The 19,332-nt window shown below is 43.3% G+C and overlaps 1 protein-coding gene across 2 annotated transcripts in view; it reads left to right on the top strand.

The window, feature by feature from the left end:
• Positions 1 to 19,332, top strand: part of ano2b (anoctamin 2b) — a 61,082-nt gene that overhangs the window by 10,241 nt on the left and 31,509 nt on the right. Inside the window, exons 3-16 of one of the 2 annotated variants that reach the window (XM_031865658.1) lie at positions 3,331 to 3,429; positions 3,853 to 4,004; positions 4,487 to 4,541; positions 4,636 to 4,687; positions 6,984 to 7,039; positions 8,227 to 8,274; positions 9,029 to 9,093; positions 9,785 to 9,919; positions 10,985 to 11,145; positions 11,897 to 11,979; positions 12,122 to 12,208; positions 13,970 to 14,053; positions 18,685 to 18,759; positions 19,004 to 19,205. In XM_031865658.1, coding sequence (XP_031721518.1) covers positions 3,331 to 3,429; positions 3,853 to 4,004; positions 4,487 to 4,541; positions 4,636 to 4,687; positions 6,984 to 7,039; positions 8,227 to 8,274; positions 9,029 to 9,093; positions 9,785 to 9,919; positions 10,985 to 11,145; positions 11,897 to 11,979; positions 12,122 to 12,208; positions 13,970 to 14,053; positions 18,685 to 18,759; positions 19,004 to 19,205 — 1,354 coding nt within the window. The remainder of the gene's footprint in view (positions 1 to 3,330; positions 3,430 to 3,852; positions 4,005 to 4,486; positions 4,542 to 4,635; positions 4,688 to 6,983; positions 7,040 to 8,226; positions 8,275 to 9,028; positions 9,094 to 9,784; positions 9,920 to 10,984; positions 11,146 to 11,896; positions 11,980 to 12,121; positions 12,209 to 13,969; positions 14,054 to 18,684; positions 18,760 to 19,003; positions 19,206 to 19,332) is intronic. The other variant, XM_031865659.1, reaches the window with a different exon arrangement.

The following is a 19,332-nucleotide window of genomic DNA, read 5'->3' as shown; positions in this document are numbered from 1 at the left end:
CCCCCCCCCCCTACAGAGATAAAGAGCTAATTGGAAATCCCTCTACTAATTAACCTTCTGCAGGCTGAAAGGTATTTATATCCCCTGCTTTTTGATGGAGCGATAAAGACGAAGGGAGGGGAGGAGGGAGCGGAAGGAAAAAGGGGGCGAGAGAGCAGAGAAGTGAATGTGAACTAGCGGGTACAATAGAATGGGTGTCGGTTGGAGGTGGGTGCAAGTGAGTGAGGACGTGGAGATGCGAAATATAACATCCATTATTAATTGCTAATGTCTTCATTTTGCGATTACAATAAGCATCAGGAAGTCGGCCGTCGGTTTTCTTCTATCAAATCACAGTCTGAGGGAATGTGAGAGTTTTGGTGATTGCACATGGGGGATGTGCAAACAACTTCTGTTCTTCAGGAAGAGGGAGGAGGGGAGGCAAGCAACAGGGCTTCTGGGAAATGTAGTCTAATTTGGAGAAACACTTGCTGTTAATACCACTTGTGTGAGATACAGTTCAGCAGTTGTATTTACCGTGGTTTTGTGTGTTAGCAGTGATTATATTAGGATGTATGGTTCATTTGGCATTAATCTATTTATAGATAGATAGATATTATATTGTTTTTTTTAGACAGCGATACAATATTTGCTGATACGCAAAGTCTGCCACAGTACTATTCATATTCAGTTAGGTGACCTACGATCGATGTGATATGTGCCCATACAACACAACCAGTTACATTTATACCAGCTCACAAAGAGCAACTACAATAGGATTTGACGTGCCTTGGGAATTTCAAAAAAAGGCGCATCTTGAAGATGATGATACGGATTGATGTTTTCACTTTGCACCGATGATGTTGGTTTGTTGATCATTGAATCGATATATATATATATATATCAATCCAGATAGATGCATCGTGACACCTCTTCTAATGACGCATTCATTTGGTACTGGACCCACTGGACTTCCTGGATCCTATTTCATTGTTTCACCGGTAGCTCAAACAACACGCCCCCACCCACAAATACATGGGTGCGCTGGCCTCTGTGGGTTTAAAAAGTTGCAAGCGTCTTGAACTCTGACCACAGCCAACAACAACACAGCTGGGTGGGACCCGTTCTACCACAGCCATGACACTACAGTGCCACGCTACACCACGGATGCACAGGGATGCGTTAAAGAACATCTGGTTACCACTCGTTGGCAGTGCACGCAGGATCATTAGACTTGGTGCAGTTGTTCTTAAAATAAAAAAATAAAATATGTCATATACATACAGTTACATTCATAAAATGTAATCTCTGCTTTTAAACTTTCTTCAGCATTTAGCAGGAGGGGCAACTCGGGGTTCAGTGACACATGGACGGTCGGTGCCAGGGATCAAACCTCCTACCCTGTGGTTAAAGGGTGACCTGCTTAATCCACGGAGCTACAGCTGGTTCTTCAAATAACTTTATGTATCTCCAATAAATACAGGAACCAGTCGCTACCCACATCTTGGATTCAATTAGGGATTTAAATACGTCCTGTGTGGTGCTCATTGTTTATGGGGCCCTAATGCTGATTGTTAAGGGCAAAAAACATCAACCCGTCTCAGACAGAAGAGAGCAAACATGAAGAGGAAATCACACTGAAATACAGAAGTGAAACAAGAGAAATTATCAGGCCACAACCCTCCAGGCATCATTTAGTTTCTTCGGTCGATTTAAAAACGTTGTTTTAAAAGTAAAACCCGCAAGTCACCTGCAAACGTTTGTCCTATGGACACAGGTGTTGTGTAAAAAAAAAAGAGAAAATCTATTTTATTAAAAAGAGGTCTAAAGCTCAGGTGGCTTTACGTTCCGTCGTGTCCCTGAGTAGGACAAAGGACGGTGTGGATGTGCGTGAGGGGGGAAAGATAATGAAATCTAAGAGGAGCAGGAGTGACAGTTAGTGAGTCAGCCAGTCAGTCAATCAGTCAGTGAGACGGTGTCTAGCGGGCGGCAGAAGGTACAGTAATATATGTGGTGAGGGGGAGTGAAAGATCTCAGGAGAGTAGGAGTCGAGAGAGGAGAAAGGGAATCGTTTCAGGTTTCTATCATCTGCCATTCCACCTTTCTCTTTTCAACCTCCCCCCTCCCCTAGCAGGAGCTGACGGGGGTCTGAGGAGGGTAAAGTTACCCGCCGGCTCTCTCTCATTTCTGGTTACACACTCTTACTCACACTGCTCCGTCACGGCTGCCGAATAGATTTTGGTTTTCACTACTGCTCACAATTGACACTTTATTCTTTTCGGTTTTTTTCTGTCTCCTTAGTGATCTACAGAGAGGCAGAAGTGGCTTTGTTAAGGCACTGATATTCATAATTCAATCACTTAGCTTTCGACGCTATCTGGAGCCACTAATTATCAAATTTTGCTAATGCATCTTAATGTTAAATGATAATTACAGTGTGGGCAACTGGCCCATGATTCATTAGCAGGACAAGCTAGATGAGTCAGGATTTTTAAATGAAATACAGTAAATACATTCGATCTGTTTGGTGGAGATGATGATTGGTAACATTTAAAAAAAAAGAAAAGCCTCCAATGTGTCAGGAACAGGCTGCAAGAGAAAACAGCTCCCGGCTGTGCCTCAGGAACCGAGGCTACATCTATCTTTCATGAATAGCAGTAGTGCTGCTGGCCAAAGCGATTCAGCGGGTCAGGCTGACGGTTCAGCTGTAAAGACCAACCTGGAGTGTGGAATGGGACATGTTGAGTTACAGCTCCAGAGACCAGTTTTGAGTTTTGTCTAGAGGCAAATGCAGCTGAGTGGCAACACATACGGAGGTCTGTGGACTGTATTGAACAGCAAAGCTGTGCTGACAGATGGTCTGGTAACACTGCAGGTCGTTTCAGCCAAACAATCTGGTAACTTATTTCCCAAAACTTAAAAGTTTACGGGATAAAAATGACATTTTGGCTTAATTCAGTGCCTCACATCTTGTTGGAGGATCAATTTGAAGAAACCCATTTTATATATCTTAAGCTCAATCTATATAGAGATGTACATCTACTGTGGAATTAAGAGCCGTTCTCACGTTGCGTCTAAAAACGTGTTGCCGTCATCTTTTTGTCCGAGGTGCTTGGGGGGGTTGTATGTCGATCTTGCTTTTGAGTGTGCCTACCACGTTTACCGCATTGACAACAATGCATTTTGGGTGTAAAAAACAGCTGCATGTGAGCGGCCCCTTAACTTGTGCCCACTGATTCTGACCACGAGTCTGGGAAGACATGTTTTTTTTCTCTCTCCCTGAAGGTTACAGGCTGCATTAAATGTGAACATATATCATATCTTTTACATGACGCTTTGCTTGTTTTTCAGTTAAAGAACCACGGCCCCAGCTTCACTCGTCTACATGCGCCCTGGCCAGTACTGTGTCGGGAGGCTGAGTTTCTCAAGATTAAAGTCCCCACCAAGACGGTGAGATCACTGGGTCCATGTTAAGTAGCTCTTTGTTGCTGTATTCTTGTTATTTCTGTGGACAGAAGAGACAGACACCGAGAGAGCAGAGGAGCTTCCTGTATGTGGCTCAATTCTGTTTGTTTTTTACCTTTATTCCTTCAGGGAAGTTGTGCACACTTACACACAGTCACACTAGGAAGCTGTCCAGTCTGACCACAGTCTGTTCTGCTGGCCACTGAGCAGCTCCACTGGAGTGCTTGGGGTTAAAGGTGGTGGTAATGAGGGAGGCAGGCTTTATCCTTATGCTGATATTCAAACTAATAATGTCTAAGGGTTTCATTTCTACAGGGCCACTTGTATTATTTTCAAAGATATATTTTCTATATAAGGCCCTTGAATGCGCAACACGTGTAACTGATTCTGTGTTATGTGTTTCGTCAGAGTTACGAGCTGAAAGAGGAGAGTGGTTTCGGGTCCAGTATGAGCACAGTGTGGAGGAAAATGAACCTCCCGTTCCAGCCTAAAGTACCTCACCAGGAACAAGAACGCACCAAATTTCTCACACACTGCTTCACCAGGGACAAACTCCACCTGTGAGACACACACACAAACACACACACACACACACACAAATTCTGCCGAATTTAAAGTGTTTCAAGTTTTGAAAGAATAACTGATTAATTATCTTAAACTGAAAAAACTACATCCATACTCGGGTTTGGTACCAGTAGCTTAGGTGGCTAATGTTAGCTAATATGAGCAAACTTCACATGGATATTGTTCTGTGACATTATTGAGTGCTTATGACACACACGATGCACTTTTACAACCTTAGCATAAGTCACCATGCCAACCTTGTATCCTACATACTGAGTGATTGTAGGCTACCAGTATTATTTGAGGAAATAAGATCCAGTAACAACTATTCCACTGAATGATCAGATTATTTCTGATATGCGCATGTTTGCATGTGGTACGCTACATAAATACAAGGATGTAAAGATGTACAAACAGAAAGTGCACACATGCATGAAGTGTGTTTGAGTTTTTTATTCATTGGCTGTGTTTCTTTCAGATACAACATCACATCTAAAGACACGTTCTTCGACAACGCCACACGGGGCCGAATAGTGAGTGTTCATCCGGATTTTAATCTGATTCTCCTTCAACATTTGTCCAGGATTATCTTGCATCCCCAGTCTGATATTCTCACATCTGTTTTAGGTATATGAGATCCTGAGACGGACAGTGTGTGTGCGAACCTGTCAAACCATAGGTAAGGACAGTGTGTGTTCGTGTGTTACTGGACATTTGCAGCCCATACCATTCCTTTGCATTCTTCACATTGATGTGTACGGTTCATTTTGACGAATGCTATGCTTGCTGCAGCATTCAAGGCAGGGTTGGTAAACCCTAAGAGTGTGCTCGATTTAAAAAACGTTTCAACCGAAAAACCCAGCCCAGTGTTACCGACTCTTTTCCAATGAAAGTGGCTAGCGTCATTAGCTCCAAAAGTCGCTAAATCTCCTTGGCCTTCAGGCCTCCCTCCTTGCTTAAAAGAGCAAAGGCCTAAAGAAGAAGTCATGAATCACAAAACTGTAAAAAAAACCTGGTTTGGCTCAATAAAAGTGCTTTATGAGCCTTTGTATTAGATATGTTGTGATGCCGATCACTTTATCATACATGAATACTATCCTCCATCAGGTCAAAAGCAGTTTGAAGGGAACATATCATGCTCAATTTTGGGTTCATACTTGTATTTAGGGTTTCTACTAGAACATGTTTACTTGCATTATGGTTCATAAAACACATTATATTTCTCACACTGTCTGTCTGAATACACCCCGCATTCACCCTCTTCCTGAAACGCTCCATTTTAGCGCCTGTCTCTTTAAGTCTTGCTCGCGGAAAAGCCCAGTCTGCTCTGATTGGTCAGTGTTTTTGGGGGACTCACTGTGTACGAGTTTAGCTATACTTGTATAGTGACATCACAAGGACTCGCATACGTATGAATTTCTCCCTAGATTCGAGCATTATGATATTTCCACAGTATTAACAGCACCTAGATCTGCTTTATAACCAATTTCTACAATATGTCAATATGAGGTTGGAGTATTGTGAAACTTGATTGGATTGGCAGTTTTTGCTATGAACCATCTACAGCCTGGTAAATTAAAATCCCAGCTCTAGGTTGGGTGACAGTTGAGTCACAGAGAATGAACAACATCTCAATCAGCAGATAGATAGTGGTCGAGTGAAAAGCGCGGGTTGTGTCCCTTTAAGGGTAACATTAAAACCAGGCGCATTGTGTTAGATGTTTGGCTGTGACAGCGCAGGGTAAATGGCGAGGTGCAGTCAAGCGGAGTGTCAGACAAACAAGGAGTGCCTCCTTTGAACTCTAATTTGTTTTGTTTGGGCTTCGCAGCAACACCGTTCCCATTGGGCGGTTCTTAGAAAGTGGCTACGCTCATTTATGATATGTAGAGAACAGCTGCCTTTGCATGCATGAGACCCACCAGTCCCATTTAGAAATGAGCCCGTTTCATTTCCAGTGTCCACCATATGTCTGGTTGGCGGTCCCACCACGGCAGAAGGTCTGAGCCAGAGGCTACTGAGGGTGCCGCAGGGGAAGAAGGGGAAAGAAAATGAGAGTTGCATCTCTTTAACCTCTATTTTTCTCTTCCCTTTTCATTATTGGTGTCCACATTTTGCCTCACACACACACACACACAGACACACAGACAGAGCCCACTCCCCGTGTCTCTCTCCATCTCCTCTACAAGTGGGTCACACTTCTTGGGTCAGGCAGAGACTGAAGCGGGGCGCCTCTGGGAGTTGTAGTTGTATCTAGCCAGTTGAGTGAGCATTCATACGTTTGTATTGCGTGTCGTGAGTTTCGAATAATAGCAGCACAGCTAATCACTGCATCCCCCTCCAGCTTTTTTTTGAGGCACCGATAACTTTGATGAAAGAGCCGGTCGAGTGTGCCAGGTCATCTGACGTGTCAGCGTGACATTCACAGGGTCAGGCCAAACCCGCTTCCACACATGAACATTTTCCAAGGACTAAAAGCGGCACCTGCGTAACCGAAATCCCAGCGCGCCTCGACACCGAGAAGCAGAGTTATAACGGTGCGCGACCTCATGTCTGCACCGCACACAGAGCAGTGTTGCAGTGCTAGATGTAAGATAAATAGCAGTAGGTGCCTCATTTCACGCCTCATCTCGGTGCAAATTTGGTGTAAACTCGCTCCTTAATGTCAGTGACTCAACTATTACTTCACTGGCGGCTTGGATTTCTCCCGCCCAAACTACTACTGAAGTTTTAGGTTGAATTACGGTTCTTTTCCATCATCCCTTTCCCTCCAATGGATACAGTACATGATTAGAATGTAAAATATAAAGCTACACAAAGGATTCAATGATGATCCGGGGGACAAGGTAAGAGGAGAAAAGCACCCCCGAGTGCTGTTCAAATACTCCCTTAGGGTTGTCTATAATGTCTCTTCTCTCTCTCTCTTTCTCTCTCTCTCTCTCTCTCTCTCTCTCTTTCTCTCTCTCTCTCTCTCTCAGGCATCAGCACGTTGATAGCTAAAGGAGTGTATGACGCCGCCTTCCCTCTGCACGATGTAAGTGTGAGGTCGGGAATTCCCAGGAGACGCCCATCGATTTCAGTTTATTTCGTAGCGGTATTCAATTTGCGGAGAACGGAAGATTGCTTGAAAAAGGAGTCGCAGGGAAGCTTCGTTGCATCCTGCATTTTGTATTTTTGTGCGACAGGTGCATGCAGGTTCTGCGGCGTTTTGCTTCTGTAGCCACGAGGCCAAACAAATGTAGAATGGAAGAAAAGATCTTCAGCTGCTGAAGCTAATATTCTCAAATGTTATAGCTATCTTCAAGCACATTAGAGGCACAAACTAGGAAGGGGGCTCACAACAATCCCTGCTCTCAACTGCATTGTCATGTTATGATGAGATGTCCTCAAACAATTGAAAGGTTAGTAAGTGAGAGACACATAGTAATCTCTGCAGGGTGATTTTTTTCCTCTTGGGGCGTAGCTTTTTGTTTTTCAATGCATATTTTTTGTGTTCATGCATATTTCATCAATTTTGTCAAGAATGTGAGTTTATTTTATTTTTTTCAAATGTTGAACGTTCAAACTCAGCCCTTCTAAAAAGTCTATAATAAACTGTAGAGAAAATACAGACGATCTGACAAAAATGTCCAAATTCTTTACAATTTGACACCAGATTTAGTCATCTTCTCATGTTTGCCCTATGGGGCAAATACATGCACTAGGGGCATCCCTGTTGTATTATGGAGCACTGTAGTGTTTGATGCAATTCAGCTAAATCAATGTTGTCACTCATCATTGACATATCCCAGATTATAAAAAAACACAAAAAAAATCCCCCCAGCATTTAGTATACAGAAAATTAATACATTTTTCAATGTTTTTTTCCCCACAACAACAGTGGCATTATATCATTAAAAGGGTTAAAACTCTGAAAACAAATGAATGTTTGGAAGGTATGATCAGGACTGAAGATGGTTAAAAGATTTAACTCAGAGAAAGTTTAAAATAGTATGAATCTATACTTTCATGGCATTTTTTTGACGAGGACATTTTGTCCTCTAAAGACACCAGAGCAAAGAGCTGCACAATGGGTAAAAGTAAAGTTTAACCAGTGCAGTCCTAAAAGCCAGTTCCATATTCATATTGTGTGTGTTTAGGTGTGCACGGTGTGCTGTCTGTGATAAATTTGTGTGCGTTTGCATCCCTGCGTTGCACTCACCCTCTCTTCTCGCTCCTCAGGGTGACTATAAAGTCATCGGACAGCTGGAGGAGAGGAGCGACAGACAGGTAGACGACTCCTCTCTCATCCCTCCATCTTTCTTCATCTCTCCCGTCTTCCCTCCGCTTCTCCTCCTCCTCCTCCCATTCATTTGTCCGTCTATTCAACAAACTACAAAAAGACTGCCACTGCTCTAGTTCCTCAGAAAGTGACCTTGCTAATGTGATACAGTGCTGGAGCCATTTAGTACGCTGGAATAGAAAATATGCAAAAGTCTGCTGTGCGCGACTTTTTCATTTCGCTGGAAAGTAAGGGATGCTCCTCTTTTTTTAGACACTAGTTCCCTCTATGTAATCTTCATCTCTTCTCCTCCTTCCTTTCTGAGAGCATCCCTCCATCCCATCTGTGTAACACCGCCACAGATTGGGGTTTAAGTTCAACAAATATTTCTCAGAAAACAACATCCGTCGGCAGACTTGAATTTCAAAGGAAGGAGCTAAACAAAAACAGTTTTTTGGAGTGTAGGTTAGCACAAAACAACAGCAAACTAAATATAAATGACAAGCATAAACATCAACTTCTGACTGACCACGATAAACCATCGTTTATCGTGGTCCTCCTTTCCCTCCCTTCTCTTGGCTTTGGCAAAGTGTTACTCAAACTGTTCTTTGACTTCATCTGCTGAGGTTTAACTCAACCAATCAGATTATTTCTGCCTCCGGATCAGCTCGGCCTCGGAGGATAGTTTGTTGATTTCTGACTTGCTACATCTAGTAAGCATACAACTCACACCCACACTGACTCGTTCCCATCTGTTGCCAGGTTCTGCACGATGAGTGGGCCAGATACTCTGCCTTTTACAAGTACCAGCCCATTGATCTGGTCAGGTAATGTCGCCGCAGCATCACCACACGATTTTGTTTTCATCTAATTGTCAACCCAAGATATAAGATGTTGCAGTGCATTGTGGTTAGTGTAGTTCGCTAATAGGCTTTTGTTGTTTGGCAGGATTTGACCTTTGACCTCACGGATATGTGTGTATTCAAAAAGACTTTGAACTTGTGAAAATTGAGGAGGAGAATATTACACTTTGAACACAAAAGATCAATGATTAAGACAGTATTGTTCACTCCATGACTGTGTTCCGCCCTCAGCAAGTACCACCAATCAAAAGAGCACGTATAAGGATGGTAAAGACCCCGAAAAGCCTCTTATTATGATTAAAGGGTCCGACATGACCAATAGATTTCCTGCCCAAGTTTGGAACAGTTTGGATTGTTTCTATGAGGGCTTTTTGTTTTTGTCAACCACACAGTCCTGAGCAGGCGGAGTCTTCCTAGCATAGCAGGCAGAGCTTGTACCCTAATCTCAAAGGAAGTGCTTCGTGAAACACTTGGCGTAAACAACGAGAGCCCTAAATAAAACATCGGCTTGCTTCTTACTCTATTTAATGATCAAACTCAGCATGAGGGTTCTCACACCTGTGTTGCGTGCTGCTTAAGTCTACACAGTCTCTTATTTTGCCATGGCTGCTGCTGGCACCTTCCCCTCCTAATCCCTGACCTCTGACCCCCGCAGGAAGTACTTCGGGGAGAAGATCGGTCTGTACTTCGCTTGGCTCGGTGTTTACACTCAGCTGCTGATACCGGCCTCCATAGTGGGAATCATTGTGTTTTGCTATGGGGTGGCAACAGTGGATACTGACATACCCAGGTACTGCAATTTTTACACCGGCGACAGCGTAATTTGGTGGTCAAAGGTCACTGTGACCACACAAAAGTCCATAACTCAAGAATTCCCATCACAGTACTGATATTCACTTTGAAGATGTTAAAGATATAATATGCAGCACTTTAATTCCAAAACAAAACAAAACAATGTAGAGATTTATAGAAAATATTCCTTCTCGAGCATCACTTCTGACCCACTAGAAGTGTGTGGCGGTGCCTGTATCTGCAGAGACCACGCCCTCTGCCTGGATTTTCTCCTTTCTTCCTCTTTGCTGTGTTCAGGAAGTTCCTTGGCGTCAGAAAAGAGAATTTGGGCGCCATGTGGGGGCCGTCCTTCAATTAGAGGATTGGCGGTTCGATCCCCGGCTTTGGCTCCGCTAGTCGCATGTCGATGTGTCCTTGAGCAAGACACTTAACCCCAAAATTGCTCCCGTAACGGTGTATGAATCAGATATAATCTGAATTGTAAATCGCTCTGGATAAAAGACTGTAATGTGTGGTTGTCTTAAAATGTGCTGTAGAGCGTAAACGCTGTGAAATAATCTCAAACCAATGACGAGCCCGCACGACCATCGCTGTTCTCTCTCTCTCTCTCTCTCTCAAAAACAAAATGCTGCACATTATACCTTTAAGTGACAATGATGCCAGATAAAATCCCACATTAGAAGCACAATCATGATTTATTCCCACCACAAATTAAATGTATGCACACATGCCGTTACACACACACACACACCAGACAGGGATTGCCCAGATACCTGCTGTATCTGGCTTTAGACAGGCTTGTGTGGGAGGAACACAGAAGGTACTGCTGGCAGTGTGTGTGTGTGTGTGTGTGTGTGTGTGTGTGTCATGAAGCAAAAGGTTGATAATTCCACCTACACTGACTACGAATCGGGTCAAGGCAGAGAAGCTTGTATTGTGTTAACGTGTTTAAAGTTCCATTCATTTCTAATGGTTAACACAGACACAAGGATGTCCTTTTTTGTTTTTTTGTTGTCAGATCTTGGTGCTCTGTGACTTAACATTTGATCCCCCCCCCCCCCAGTCTGGAGATGTGTGACGAGCGTCTCAATTTCACCATGTGTCCTCTGTGCGACGGAGCCTGTGACTTCTGGCAGCTCAGCACGGCCTGCGGCACCGCCAGGGCTTCACACCTCTTTGACAACCCCGCCACCGTCTTCTTCGCCATCTTCATGTCCCTCTGGGGTGAGGTTGTGTGTGTGTGTGTGTGTGTGTGTGTGAACAGGTGGGCTTAAGTCGCTCATTGATTTTGTCTCATCTTATGACCTCCTGCACCTCCAGTGCAAGTCCTGTAGAGAGCAACAGGCTAAAACAACGTAAGAAATGCAGCAAATATATTAAAAACAATCTAAAATGTAAAGTTTGCAGTCCAAATACGTCACACTTCGTCCACTTTTTCTCTTCTTTTTTCAACACCTAAAGTGTGAGAGCTGTCCATGCCAAGAGAGGATGTTGTTTACTGTAAAGTGGTATTAAACAGCATGCTCCTCTAGCAAAACAGCTTTTAAATTTCTGCAGACAAAAGGAAATCCTCCTGAAAATCAGTTTAAACCGTTACAAAATATGGATATCTGTCATTGAAAAAAAAATAGATGACACTGGAAACGGTAGTGTGTTAAATACTTAAGCCTTTTCCAGAACTTTCAAGAGTTTGGAAGCTCCAGAAAATAATTTACTCAAGTTGAAAAAAAGACTGAGCTTTGCAGATTACATAAAACCAGTGCTTCTGGTAACTTCATGGTGTGGATTTTTAAGACTTTGCAAAAGTAATGTTTGTAAAAGTGGGCAACAGTTCATGAGCTTCTTTTAACCAGCAGTCACATCAGCGATCAACCGATCATCGCCAAACCCATGAATCCTAAAAGTGGATGATTTCATCAAAATCATTTGACTTGGTTGTGTGTGTGTGTGTGTGTGTGTGTGTGTGTGTGTGTAGCGGTGCTGTTCCTGGAGCACTGGAAGCGCCGCCAGATCAGTTTGAGCTTCAGTTGGGATCTGACCGGCATCGAGGAGGACGAGGTACACGCAGCACACACACTCATAGAAGTTCACTGAAGCACATGCTGTATGTCAGCACCAATATTACTCCTGCTGTACAATACCAGTTCCTGGAGATACTGGCATGTGCATACTATACAAGTATCTGACTCTTTCTCCTCAGGAACATCCCAGGCCAAAATACGAGACCATCCTCCTCCAGAAGAGGCAGAGGAAGCAGAAAACTAGGAAGAAGAAGAAAAAGAACGAGGTAGGGAACCACTTGCTATCTAAACGCTGAGGACCACATTTCCCACAAAGCCTGTTTACGTACCTAACTAAAACACGGAACATGTGTGACTTCCATTCTCGTAGCTGGACCTGACTGTCAGCAATACCAATGGAAAGGTATCACACAGTGAAACTCTTATTTCACTGCATGTTGTGACATTAATTTGAGCAACAACAGGTTTTAAAACACACACACACGGACACACACTATATGTTCCCATCATGCCTTGCGAATACTGTACTGCGCTCTGTGGGTGAAACAAACCGCTATCAGTTGGTCATGAGACTCTTCCACCTGGCTCAGTCGTCACATTTTGGAATCGGACGGCTCCCGATGAACCAGATGGATCCTGAGAGTTTGCTCTCCAAAGCGTGAGTCAAACATTAGTGTGATAATCTGATGATTGGGATTGATCTAGATTCCCCTCTGGAAATTGGGTCAATCACATTGAGTCCCGTTGGCCCACATACACGTCGCTTGGGCAACAGATGGCCTCCTGCCACGGCCCGAGTGAGGCAGGAGCTGATTGGGCGCAGTGCGCGACCACCGCCACAAACATCCCAAACCCTGATCTGAGGACAGCAGTACAGGAAACCTGGAGGATCCCACTGGTGTCGACACACGCCACCTGCTGGCTGTGTTTCCGGAAAAGGAATTGAAATGGTTGATTATTTATGGCAATATGAAAGTGATAAACACAGTTCAATTTGTATATATTTTTAATAATAATGTTCACAGTAAGATGACGAGGCAGTTGCTATGGAACGTACGCTAGCAGCTAGCATATTTCTATTTTCCTTCACTGGCTAGCGTTGCATTGATTTGGATTGCCTTCATGTGATATGTGGAGGTGTGTTGAGGATGTTTCTCTTCTTTCTCCAGTCCCAGAGTTTTGGTTGTCAATAGCTTTGGAGAAAGGTTTCCTTTATGGTCATGATCTCCCTGGTGTCATCAGGTAGTTTCTGCATCGTGCAGCTGGAGGCAGGGTTTAGTGTATTCCTGCTGCGTTCCTGCTTGTCACATATTCTGGGCCACATTGTGGAACCTCCTCTTTACGTAGCGCTTCATGTCGTTTAGCAGGTGGATTATTCTGCGGAGATGGGCACTACTCGATCCGCTCCTCCACAGAACTTCAATGTTTCCATTTTTTAAATACTTTGTGACTTCGTGTCTGTGCCCTGACCCGCGTAGGACAGGAAGTGATCCCCCCTGTGACCCCGTCGCTAAGCAATCATGACAACACACGTCAAAGGAATTCGATGTCATAGCAGTGTTATGGTGGTATTACATCCCAAATGTGAACCAATCAGATACCTCGATTTGGGCTACCCATTTTATAAATCCAATTATACTATGGCCACTCAGACTTGTCTAATCTGATTGCTTCTTTGCCTCTATGTTATCTATTACAGTCCCAGTGGACTGTGGTCATGAGAAGAGGTTGATATTCACACCTAAAAACACTGGCTTTCTGCATTGAACTCTATTAGTGTGAAGAGGCTGCTGCCATATAGTGATACATAGAGAGATACATACATCAGATAGTTTAGTCTATAGCTGCTAATGATATAACTATATTCATAGAAATGAGACAGTAGATGGTCAGAAAATGGCATGGTTGTGCAGATGTTTACATTTGATTATGCATGAATGTGTTTTTCTTTGTCTGCGTGTGTGTGTGTGTGTGTGTGTGTGTGTGTGTGTGTGTGTGTAAGTGTAACCTGTCCCTCTGTCTCGCAGCCAGAGAAGCAGGAGGACAGGACAGTGACAGGGAAGGACAGATGGAGACAAAAACTTCTGTCTGCCATGGCTGCAGGAATACCGGTAACCCTTCCTCTCCTCTCCTCTCGCCTTCCTCTCTCTCCTCTCGTCCCTCCTCTTCCTCCTCACCTCCCTTTGCCTCTCCTCTCCTTTCCTCTCCACTTATTCCCTCTCCTGCAGGCTGCTGCCTATCTGTTCTTCTCTTCCTGTCCCATCCTCTGGCTTCTACAGTCCTCAGGTATTTGTTTGTGCAACTTCTTTTGCATTCTTTTTATTTTTTTATTTTAAACATTATTCCAGATATCTGATGGTCACAGCAACTACCTGAGCCTTAATAATCTTTTGAAGTGTCTTTTGTGGGACAGAAGTGTTATTTCTGGGTCTGTTTCTTAGTTGAAGTTGGACCCACAGCTCATCTCTTCCACTGTGCAGAAGAACGACATCAATAATAACTGACGGTTTTCATTCAAAGCAGTCTGCTGGATATCTAAATCTAAATTAAATATTTCCAGAGACGGATCCCTGTGTAGTAAGTAGGTCTTTAATAATGGACCTTATTGTATCACCACTGGCTTTTGAGAGCTTCAGATCTCAGTGATGGGCCTCTCATTTTTCAAATGAAACATCTCAATTATTGTAGATCTGTATGTTGGCCAGCAGTGAGGGTGCAGTGTACAAATACAGTCAGTATAAACACACACAGAGGCTCCAACTGGTGGAGTGTTTTTCTTCCAAAGCAGAGGGAAAAGGTCAACAAGTGAGTCTGAAAAGCAAGAACTTTATTTGAGCCTCAAATACTTTCTAGTTACCAAATGTGTATCAGTCCGCAGCTGAAAATAGTCGCCAAGTACGCCAAGGACACAGTTTTCATCCATTAACATCAGTTACACCTGTGCCTTTCACTGCCAGTGACAGGTCAATATGTCCGCTGAGAGGAACGTCTGCACGCCTGCTGTTGTGAATGGTGTAACTGTATTTCCACACCTGCGACCGATCGTCCGTGGAACTAAATTAAATAAAGACACAAAAGAGCGTGAGACCTGAGTGGAGACAAAGAGAAAGAGACAAGCGAGAGAGACGTACGAATAAAGAAGCAGTGGGATGGAGAGAAACAGAGGGAGGGCGGCTGAGTGGGAGTGAGGCATGCTGGGCAGGAAGCCAGGGGTAAGATTAGGGAACGTCACTATGGCGACACAGACCTCTCTTTCTCTCTCTGTTTTTTACACACACACACACACATGCTTTTGCTACCTGAGACAGTGGATGTACTGTAGCATCAAATCTGGAGATTATATTGACAAAGAATGAGCAAAGTGTTTATTTACCTGTTATCACAAGACGTCAACGTACCAAACACCACTGACGTACAGTTATCGAATAGACACGCCTTCATGACTGCTACAAATCACATAACATTCATTTAGCAATCTGGCACTTTGAAAAGTGTCTGGATATAATATGACGGACATGCAGTTCCTTCTGGTTTATTTAATAACTGAAACCACGTCTGTTCCTCAGTGACGGACTTCTCACATCATTTTAAATTAGGAGCTGTCTGCGCTAATAATGTGAGAAATAAGATTTTACATACAGGATCATTTTAAATATTTTAGCTATATGACCCAGATCTTCATTTGCTTGCATTTCTTAACTGGTTGACGATTATTTATGAATTATTTCAAACTCATAACAGCAAGTAACCACATGAGAGCTCCACGATCAAATGTGACGCATTGCATTGTGTAATTGCAACAAACACCAAATAAGGACATGTTGAACACGTAGCAACACATTCATCCTACACAACGGGAAGAAGCTGTGCTAAAAGCTCATGATTACCAACTAAACACAAAACACCGAGCAACTAAATGAACACGCAGCCAAAATACAGATTCCAACAGTATAAGTCTTTTAACTCACTGAACCAGCAGCCGAAGAAAAGAAACTTTAAACCGTTTTACATTATGTCTTACCTTTGCTGTTTTGTGATCAACACTTGTGTTTGAGAGCATATCATCACTGCTAATGGCTACTCCAGTGTCTCTGGAGTAGTGTCTCTCGTTTTTGAGTCGATTCCAGCCCTCTGTTTTCTTTTGTGTGACATGGAGGCGCCTATCCTCAGCCTTCCATGTGCTAGAATGGTGTGTCTCTCCATCGGGTGGATGAATCATACTGCGCTCATTCTAAAGGCACAGGTCAGGTCAGGTCAGGCAGTCTGACACGATATCAGTGGACATAATGAACAGAGAATATTTTAAAACAAGCAGAATATATGTAGCAGGAATGAGCCCTAAAATCACGGAAATGAGTCAGCATTTTTGCACTTGCGGGTCCCTCGTCTCAAGTGGTTAGATGCCGGAAATGCGGTCTGTGGTTAACACAAGCTGAAGAGATTTGAAATTGTTGTTCTACGATATAAATTTGGTGCGTAAATATCCGATGTGGAAATTTTGAAGCTGTCTTAAAAAAAGGCGGTTGCTAACAAGTAGCACTAAATGTCATCATGCCAACGAGTCTGCTTTTACAGCTTCGTTGTGCATAATCACGCTCATGCAACTGTAGAGTAGTTTGTTCCTAGCCTTAAGTTAGCTTTCTACTTCTGCCGATTGCATTAATGCCTCAAAAATCATAAAAGCGCCGTTCACTTGTGAAGATTATCTTTCTGACCAAAGCGTGTAAGTATCACTAACATTTGTTTGCCATCGAGCGTGTTTTCTGCATTAATCGAAAATAGCTTGACTTGTGACCAAAGACTTGACACTTAACTTGGACTTGCAACAAGTTACATGTGAGCATCACTTTCGCACATCGCATTGTTGGTGCTGAAAGGATTTATTGTGCAGCGCTAGTGTGTAGATACATGTCTAACTGTATCAAGTTTGCACATAATTCCGAATGCTGAGAGAGAGAGAGAGACACAGAGAGAGGAGGTTGAGTAGAGGGAGCAAGTGACCTAGAGAAATAAAGGTTGTCTCCGTCTCGAGATGAAGGCTTTGCTGGGCTTTCCTCAACGGAGGTAACAAGCCAAATATAACACCCGACCCATTTACTACAGCTATTCACTGTGACGGCTGTCCCTACCAACCATCACACACACACACACACTCACACTCCCAGTCTGAAGGTCTTTTCGTCCCCAAATAAGTCCTTCCCTGAGGTTAGTCAACCTGTATGTGTGCCTTTGTTTAAAAAAAGAAAAGACACGAGCAGAAAAGCTGAAAAGTGTCTTGCTTGAAATTAAGGTCTTGGCCCCAAAAAGTTATATTTGATAAACCGATTTTTATGGCTGGACATTAAAAAAGCATTGACATTTGGTTATTGAGAATTATTAACGAGTCCTGCTGAGGGATTATTTCATTTGCAAATGAAATTTGTTATCCCTGTTATCTCTGGGGCAAAAGATGGCGGGGTCGGAGACGCACTCAGCTGTGTTATCACTATTGGCCGGGGGCCAGTTAGGAGTAGTGAGTGAGGAGTCAGCAGGCAGTCAGTGGCCGTATATAAAACAGTATATACATACTGTATGTTTCAATTATTAATATTATTTAAAATGTACTATTTACAGGTTCAACAAAACCGCGTTAAAGGAAAGAGCGTTGCGTTGGATGACGTTGAGGTTGTTGTGTGGATGTTAAATGTCCGTGTCTACAGAGTAAGCGTGCACCGTGCCAGTGTATCCACAAGATGGTGTTGTTGTCTTGCTTATTTGCATATTGAAGACGTTTCAACGTACAGGCATCATTCTGTGGTCTGTGTGTAAAACCCTTGCCTGCCCATATAATTATCTCCCACTGGTTTTGATCTCAGGGATCCCATGCCATAAACACTCATTAGATTGACTATGACGGTGGAGTCAGCAATTATTTCTACCTCCCTGTTGAGCACCGGCGGACCCTTCAGAACTTTCAGAATCCCGCTTTCACAACGCAGTCTTTGGATTTTTCTGTCTTTATTTCATGAAGAAGGAGCACAAAATAACAATACAATCTTCACTTTTGTTGCCACTCCTCGCCCTCTACAGGGAGGTCAGAGGTCAGCTAGTTCAGTCTGTCGTGGTGGTGATTACTTGTCCAGATATACAAGGTAGACTGCCTTATAAAGTTCTCAAAGAGTCCAGGCATGACACAGCAAAATGACCTTATATTAAATAATTTACTACCTTCTTTTACTATTCAATTATAATTAATACACATATTCACAACGATGGCTTTACTGATCCACGTTTTATGCACACTCTTTTTTTAAAAATCCCCATATTAGTGCCTGGAAAGGAAAACACTTGTTCCCAGCTGGTCTCTGAATGTAGGATGCAAACTGTAAAACGGACTATTGTGCTCCTTTATGTCTCCCTTTTGAGACGTGGAAGCACTTCCTGTGGAGGCGGTGAATAGCAGATGCTGCTCAACTCTCCATTCGGCTTTTACGAACCGTTTGAAAGGCGTAAAATGAACTGTGACAATGCTTTTCACACTTGAGAGATAGATTAGCTTTTTTTAATCAATGCAAACATGTGGGGGAAAAAAAGCTTCTTTTTCTTCCTTTCTTCTCGTTTATGACGTCTCAGTAGGCGGCTCTGTGTTCCGCATCACAGATTTCCCAAACAAAAGTTAATAAAGCATCGGCCATTGTATGTGTGACTGCCAACTTTTCCATCTCTCTTTTCCTCCCATGTTTCCCCCTGTCCTCCCTGTCAGGCTGCCATAGAGAAGTTGACCTGGAAAGACCGTCTTCCTGGATACTTCATCAACGTTTCCTCTATCCTCTTTATGGTTCGTACATACAAAGCTGCCTAATGCTCTGCTTAGGATTATACATTTGCTCAGTATGTGTGGATGACAGCACTTTAAATGGAAAGATAAAGACACAGTTAATGTACATAAATGAGAATATGATTGACCTACTTCTATGTGGTCTTTGAAATATTAATTCCTGCCTCGGCACTGCGACTATCAGACGAATATGGTCGAGAAATTACTTATTTATTTTCTTTTATTTCTTCCTTTCTGCTCCCAGTTTTGCTTGACGTTTTCAGCCGTTTTCGGCGTCATCATCTACCGCATCACGGTGTCGGCCCTGATGGCGATGAGCCCCGACCCGGACACCAAGTCCAATGTTCGGGTGACGGTGACGGCCACCGCGGTCATCATCAACCTGGTGGTTATTCTGATCCTCGACGAAATCTACGGTGCCGTGGCATTGTGGCTGACTGAGCTAGGTACAGAAATACAAACGGTCATTTGCTCTTATAGCGAGGCGACTTCGAGAACCCAATACGTTGCAAACAGTTTGTCATCAGGGGTATGCTACTTTTACAACATATCTTATATCTGCTAAATATCCAG

This window comes from Anarrhichthys ocellatus, unplaced genomic scaffold (assembly GCF_004355925.1).
Source record: "Anarrhichthys ocellatus isolate YVR2014 unplaced genomic scaffold, GSC_Weel_1.0 scaffold33, whole genome shotgun sequence".
NCBI classification, from domain to species: domain Eukaryota; kingdom Metazoa; phylum Chordata; class Actinopteri; order Perciformes; family Anarhichadidae; genus Anarrhichthys; species Anarrhichthys ocellatus.
This window is presented reverse-complemented; position numbering and strand designations above follow the sequence as displayed.